The 7693-nt window shown below is 35.1% G+C and overlaps 2 protein-coding genes across 2 annotated transcripts; one reads left to right on the top strand and one right to left on the bottom strand.

Moving 5' to 3' along the window:
• The first annotated feature begins 1928 nt into the window (after nt 1-1928).
• On the top strand, nt 1929-3420 carry LOC120126952 (dof zinc finger protein DOF3.4-like). Its single transcript, XM_039144984.1, has 3 exons — nt 1929-2071; nt 2117-2120; nt 2231-3420. The coding sequence occupies exon 3, from the start codon at nt 2266-2268 to the stop codon at nt 3280-3282; it is 1017 nt and encodes a 338-aa protein (XP_039000915.1). The 5' UTR covers nt 1929-2071; nt 2117-2120; nt 2231-2265; the 3' UTR covers nt 3283-3420.
• Nucleotides 3421-4564: 1144 nt separating this feature from the next.
• Nucleotides 4565-6754, bottom strand: LOC120126940 (L-ascorbate oxidase homolog). Its single transcript, XM_039144977.1, has 7 exons — nt 6596-6754; nt 6384-6493; nt 6022-6292; nt 5844-5943; nt 5391-5736; nt 4850-5294; nt 4565-4759 (listed from the first exon to the last, which is right to left on the bottom strand). The coding sequence occupies exons 1-7, from the start codon at nt 6740-6742 to the stop codon at nt 4565-4567; spliced, it is 1614 nt and encodes a 537-aa protein (XP_039000908.1). The 5' UTR covers nt 6743-6754.
• Nucleotides 6755-7693: the final 939 nt, after the last annotated feature.

The following is a 7693-nucleotide window of genomic DNA, read 5'->3' as shown; positions in this document are numbered from 1 at the left end:
AATTAAAGTTGTATGATTATCATCGATTATTAACTCTTCTAATTTGTTATAGGTGAGTTGCAAGTTGTAATCTAAATTGAGAATAATTTTTTTAATTTAATTCATCCTTATGGGTTTGAAATTTTTTTCCATGTTATTATCGCATGTGTATCATCTAGGAAATAAAATATACGATGATTTGATGATTTATTTCAATCATAATATCAATATTTAATTTGTAAATATTATTTAAAAATTTTAATATTTCATCAAATTCGATATCAACATATAATTGATATACATAATTTGTAGATTACGAAAAATATCATACTAACACGTGTGAAGAATCAATCTCACATTTCATTATAAAACTAGAAAACGAAGCCATGTGTGGCACACAATGGAGAGGGCAATAGAAGGAATGAAATAATGGTGGTTCACTCATGGCCTTGGGGGGTTCTAATTATTAAAAATGGTTGGAAAGCCGGCAAAATTGAAGCCATGAGTCTGGGTCAGTGGCTGTAGGCACACCCACTTTACACGTACTTTCAAGTCATTAGCCCTTCCTTGCATCATTTTTCAACATGCACACTCACACAACACCCTCGGTCCCCCCCCCCCAACAACTTCGATTTCTTCATTTATTATGTTTCATCATCACGTTTTGTTTTTATTGATTGTTTACCATAATAATTATGTTCACAACATTGATGTAATATGAATTTTGCAAGATGGTATGATTATTCAGAAGTATCAGATTTGTTCAACCCCAAACCAAGAGATTAATATTCTTTAAGGAAACTTGATTACTGTATGGATTCTCTATTCTCATAGTTTAATTATTCTCCACTTTCACCACTTAAATTTAAGCTGTGTCTCCGGCCAGTTTTATTTTTATATATATAACATATTCTATCATATATATATATATATATATAATATTAAATGAATTTATTGAGTTATTAAAATTAAATAATTGATTTAAGTGACTATTTACCCACCTCTACTTAAAATGCTTGCAAAATCCGTATCGTTTAAATCAATACACAGTGCAGAAATATAAAAGAAGAGCGGCAGGGAATTTCACGATAAAAAAACACCCACATCATCAAGTGATTTATGTTAGTTATTGTTTATCTAATTAATTTTTTAACATAGAAATAATATATTAATTAACTGAAAATAATTTCATGGAGTATAATATTCAAAATGCAATCTGGATGTTAAAATTCACAAAATATTAATGAGTCTAAATTTAAAGATTATTGTATCAAAGAATGGGTTGCATGGTTTGTTTCTCCCTATGGGTATCGGATTTTGATATGCATGTCGAAAGTTAAAATGGTTACCATTGCAAGAGAAATCTAATTTAAGAGAAGCCAATTTATTCACAATATTCGATGCATCTCCTTCCAATATCACTTCATTCTAACCTTACATCCTGCATGTCTCATAATAGACAAGTCACCACTTATCCGATTTGATCACGAGTCATATCCTCAAACGCTCCACGCCCCATATTCGTCACGAAAGTCATCAATGTTAATTTTAACAACTAATTAAAAATATTAGATATCGACATGTCCACAAATTTGGGTGAGAGAAAAAATATATAAAAAGGTATATTTTAGAAATATATTATAATAATTTTTACAGATAATAAAATTTTAACATTACAAAACTCAAAGTTTCAACCTTGGCATTTGAGTTAAGGTTTTTAAATTTTTAGTTAACAAAGTTTGTTTAATTAAGGCAATAATGGGTCATTGTCAAATTACATTTTGTATATATATTACAAGTGAATAATAACATGAGAATCTAAGGGTAGAGTAGGAAATGGAGGAAAAAAGAAGCATTTCACTTGCCTCCAAAAACTGCAAATTAACAGTCAAATTCCTACCCTAACCCCACTTGCTTTTTTTAAATGAGATAGAGATGTACACGAAAATAATAAGCTGTGCTTTATCTGTTTACCATCGATGGAATATATGTTATATTAAAGCATCTCAAAGGTCCCTTCCCTCTATCCTCTACATTCTTATGCACCCAACAACAGTAAAAAAAAAAAGCCAAAGCCAGCTCAATTGAAATTGTTTCAAATATCTCCTCATGGTCATGGATCATGCATAAGTTGAAGACAACAAAACCTACTTTTATCTTCTTTTCAAGCCACTAAAACTCAAAAAGAAAAAGAAACACTGAACTGCTTCTTTGCTTTTTCTGTTCTTGCTTTTCTTTTTTGGATTGTTGTAGATCTATATACAAGGAGGAGGAATTTTGCAAAACATGATTCAAGAACTCCTAGGTGGCTCTTCTGGCTTTAATTTTGGAGGAGGTGGAACTGCTGGGAGAAAATTCTCCATCAATGGAACCATTCTCGGTGGTACTACTACTACTACTACTTCTCCATCACCATCACCATCACCTTCTCCTTCTTCCACGATTTCACCGTCGTCGACCACTATGAATAACTCCACTGCTTCGGCAGCAAAGTCGGACCAGAGCCAGAATTTGAGGTGTCCCAGATGTGATTCGTCCAACACCAAGTTTTGTTATTACAACAATTACAACCTCACTCAGCCCCGTCACTTTTGCAAGACTTGTCGTCGGTATTGGACCAAAGGGGGTGCTCTAAGGAACGTTCCTATTGGTGGTGGGTGTAGGAAGAACAAGAACGCTACTACTGTTTCGACAACGATGGGAAAATCAAGTGCTTCTAAGATGAAAACAGTTGTATCTGATGTTGGAAGATCTGGTCATGGAAACGGGTTCGATCACGAGATTCAATCTACCCCCATCCTTTGGGCTTCACCCCAGAGTTCTAATCTTCTAGCCTTATTGAGAACTACCCAAAACCCTAACCCTAACACTTTGTCTACTAACATCGAGGAAGAGATGAGCTTGCTTGGATCACATGTCATGAACGAACCAGCTACGTTAAATGATCGAGCCCTTGGCTTGGATCCTCTTAGCCAGGTCCCTTCTCTTGGACTTTGCAGCCCTTTGTGGAGAAACAATCAACACCAAGCTCAACTGCAACAACAGAATAATAATATTAATAATAATTATGGATCGTTCTCACTTCGTGAAGTTCAGAACACAGGGATTCAAGAACTGTATCAGAGGCTCAAATCATCATCAAATTACTACTCTGATAGCTCAGCAGTAGTTCTAAGCAATGTGAGATCTTCTTCTTCATCAGTTTTGGAGTCGGTTCCAATTGCAGGTGGAGAATTGGGTTACTGGAATCCGGCATTTTCATCATGGTCTGATCTCCCAACAACTAATGGTGCATATCCGTAAAGAACCCTTTTCTTTCCCTTTGATCATTTTATCTCAGCTTTTTAATATGCTAATGATGTTGCAGTGCCTTCTGGTATATGAATATATATGGCTGTAGGGGTTTTCAATTCTTTGTTTTTTCCCCTTTACTTTCTCATTTAAGTGTGGTTTGATGTGTGTAATTAACTTGTTTGACTGTACCAAGGATGAAGAAGTAAAAAACGATGGGAAAATTGTTAGTAGTTTTATTTTCAATTCTTCCACATTGATTAAAAATGTACCTTCGGCTTCGGGCTTCGACTGTACAGGGTTTAACTTCAACTTAAGAGTTAAGACAACATGAATGTTGCGATTTAGTTAAAACCTTAAACATGGCAACTACCTCGAGTAAATCAAAATCTTTTAGGGTTTTTGTTTTTCTGATGATTTTTCATATACTATGGCAGAGTGCGAGTGGTGGGTTGCATATGAGATTAAAGATAATTTAGACTGTTTTTTTTAAACAAGAAAATAAGTTTGATAAAGCAGACATTGGGGAAAAGTTTTCGTAAACAACAATTTGATTCTCGCAGTGAAAGGAGGATTCCGTTGCAGCCTTATGTATAAAAACTCGGTGTCTGCTCCAAATTGCCTGTTTCTCTGGAGATTGGCCTGCAGTTTTTATTCCTTTTCACCGTCTCTTTTATATATATATATAGAGAGAGAGAGAGAAAACTGATTTCAAACCTTTACCCTTTTTTCCTTCTATTTTTTAACAATTTATTCAATGTTATAACATCTAGCAAATTCGAGATTAAATCCAAAATTTTTTCCTGGTTCCGTAAGCAACCGGGACCAAAGAAACATTGCTCTAATGATTATGGCGAAGATGTGTACCAATATTATAGTTACCGCTTTGTGCAAATTACGCTACGATTGTTGTTCATTTTCATCATTATTCAATCCCTTATACTTCTTTCTAGACTTTGCATTCATGGATGGAATCATATGCCATCTAAGATAGCAGCAGAATCAATTGAAATTTGAGTACTTTTTCGGTGTGGCTGGATGAGTTGTTCATTGACTGATCAATCCAACTTGTTTTTCAAGTAACATATAGATAAACTGGAAAGTGCAAAATGTTTATTGTAATTACCATGTAAAGTAATCATATAAAACTTCTTTTTGAATCCTAAACTCCCCCATCTTTTATCCTAACAGTCACACCCTCGTAACTGAGAGTGAAGGGGGTGAAGAATCATAAAATTAGCTGAAGACGAAGAAAACATAAAAATTGCAGCAATGGCACGTTAATAATGATCGATTAACGTTTAGCCTTGCCACAACGCAGTGCGTTCGGGGGAATGTCGGTCTCCGTATACAAGCTTTTCTCGTTGTTCCAAACTCTGAGGTAAGTTTGCATGCCTAGGAATCGCTCCGACCATATTTGTGACCTCAAGTTCCACATTCCTTTATTGTCCAAAGAAGCAAAAACTGCAGTCCAGGAATTCGGATACACCTGCCAATGGTTTTTCTAGTTAAGTCCATATGTTCGGTATTGAAGAACCAAATATCAGACACTTTGTTTAAATGGGGTGTGAACTTTTACCTGAACAGTGTGTCTGGATATCGCATCAGCCAGATTGTAGCGTCTCCTTGAGTCGGTTGTCCACTTTCCGCCACCATACCCGGCAACGAAGAAGCTCTCTCCGTCGAGATGCCAAGATTGGATGGTGGGTTCAGTGTTTTGGAAAACAATCTCAATGAAGTCATGGAGGGTGAGTCCAAAGACAGATACACCCATCGCTGGTGGCCTTGAAGTGGGAAAATCCTTGATGTTGTTCAAGGTGAAAACACCAGGGATGTTAAACCAATCCGCAAGCTTCAATGGAGTTGTAGGATCCACATAAGAGATCCCATTAACAGTATAGCGCAACTTTCCATTTATCTTGGCTTTTGCATTAGCCAAAACAAGTGTCCTCACAACCTTTATTGAACCATAGTGGAACGATCCTTGAGGATTAGGCCTAGCTGCATTTGCTGTCAAGTTCAATCTAAAACACCAAAATGAGTAAATGTTAGCGTATTGCAGGATCCATGATGATCAGCAATATTCTGAACGGATCAACGCTTCCAGTCGGTTCAATTACCTTAATGTCCTGGCTTGTTTCATGGACCAGTGAACGTGATAAGTCGGGCCAATAGGCAATGGCAAAGAGGCCCGAGTGTTGGAACCCTGATACCGAAGGATACTTGTAGTGGTGAGAATAGGCTTAGTGAAACGTGTAGAAGCCACGATGTAATAGTCCTTAATCGCCCCACGTAAGGTAACCAAAACAGCTACGGATTGACCCGGATGAATATCCAGGGACTCGTACGCCTCCTGCAAACTATGGCTTCCTTCAACTTCAACCATAATCATTTTATGACCCCGGATCCTGAAGTTAATAGATGTCGATATACCGACATTCGAAACCCTAAACTTGTAAGTTTTCCCTGTAATCAACCATGAACCAAGCAAAAAAAAAAAAAAAACTCAGCATAGTCCATACAAAATCTTCTTGTTTAAAGATTAAGAAAGCCTCTATTAGGATGATGATTACCTTTCTGACCAGTGAAAACTGAAGAACCGTGGAGACCATTTATAAGAAGACCATCAGGCGAAGGAAGAGTCAAGCCTGAATTCAGCTTTTTCCTCAAGGCCTGTGAATATGTAATTGTTTAACAATTGGATAGGAGCCATTGCAGATCAAATGATTGAAAAGGAAAAAAGGGGTATACCTTGTCACCAGCTTTGTACCAATCACCAACAAGCAAAGTGAAATCTCCAGCAAATGCAGGGTAAGGGATTGAAATCACAGATCTTTGATTAATATTAAGAGCTCCAAAGCCACCAATGGCTCTATGCATTGAAGTTGAAGGGTAATATATATAGGTTCCAATTTGATCCTTGAGCTGGAATTTGTATGTCCAGTTTGAGTGGGGAGGGATTGGACAATTGGTCCCAAGCACACCATCTTGCCATGAAGTCTTTCTTTGTTTAACTCCATGCCTAATTTCCAGTAACAAATTCTGGCTTATTAACTTTCATCTCATAACATAAACGAACCGAACAAACAAGCCGAGACAAATCACAAACTAACCATGTAATGAGGAAGGGTTCATCTAATTGATTGATGACATTTACAATGATGTTGTCATTAGTGACAGCTTCAATTGGAGGTCCTGGAAATCGATTGTTAATAAGAATAACCTGTAAAATTGTAAAAAAAAAAAACAAATAAACATGTCTTTCAACATTGTTCTTCAAAAAATAAAGAAGAAATTGGTGTTTATTGGTTGATGGAAAACAAACCCGTTGGTTAACACCAAGAGGAGCTCGAGTTCCATATGTGACGAACCAAGTATAGTATCTATATGGATCTTCAGCACCGGCAAAGAAGACACTAAAGCAAGCCAATATTCCAAGTAAAAATTGCAGGAAAATGGCCTGTTTCATCATTTTTATCTTGTATTTTTTTCCCACTCTTTGTTTCCCTAAAGATTCAAACATAAAGAGAATCGGTGGGGGAAGTGTAATGCAAACAAGAACTCAACACATTGCCTTATATAGATGACGCAAATGGAAGAATGAGCTCGAAAATCCATGCATGCAGAAGCTGTTTTGCGGCGTACTTCATGCTAAAACTGGAGATCCCAGGAGTTTTTGCATCATTCATGTTCAGCTGAAAATATTCCCAATAATTAACTCCCCAAGTTGATCATACTTAAACTGTTGTAGAATTTCTTGAAAACAGCAGATCCATAACATGGGCCAATTCTTTATAATTATTATTATCTTTTGGTTTAATTTCTTTGTGAACGAATATTTAAGTAACATTAAATTTGGAAGGTCGGTTTTGGCCTAAAAGAAACGGGGAGGGCGGAGCCGAGTACGGATCATAATTAATTAAATGTAACATATCTAAAATAATTAAATTCAGTATATTTAATGTGATAACATATATAGTTATATATGATCAATAAATTAAATTATATTCCATTTTGATTATATAATTTTATTATGTATTAGTAAATGATATTTCATTTTATTCTTAATTATAATTAGATTTTGAGTTCGATATATCACAATCTTCCCCTCTTCTCCCACTAATTTTTTTTTATAAATTTCGTGTTGAAATGAATTAAAAAAATAAATTTTACTTATTTCAATTAGTTCTTTATATATCTATTACAAATTAAAATACCTAAACTATTTATAACTTATCTATTTCTAAATCAAAGATAATTATATTTAAATGATTTTAAAATAAAATCACGAGAAAGATATATATATATATATATATATATTCCTCCCCCTCCACTCTCCCTTTTTTTTGTTTAGAGTTTATATGGTTTTCTATAAATTAAATTAAATTAAATTTTTTATTTTTTATTTTATTTAGGTGGCGGT

This window comes from Hibiscus syriacus, unplaced genomic scaffold (assembly GCF_006381635.1).
Source record: "Hibiscus syriacus cultivar Baekdansim isolate YM2019G1 unplaced genomic scaffold, ASM638163v2 tig00110462_pilon, whole genome shotgun sequence".
Lineage (NCBI taxonomy): Eukaryota > Viridiplantae > Streptophyta > Magnoliopsida > Malvales > Malvaceae > Hibiscus > Hibiscus syriacus.
The sequence above is the reverse complement of the archived record's forward strand: the minus strand, read 5'-3'. Positions and strand labels throughout refer to the sequence as shown.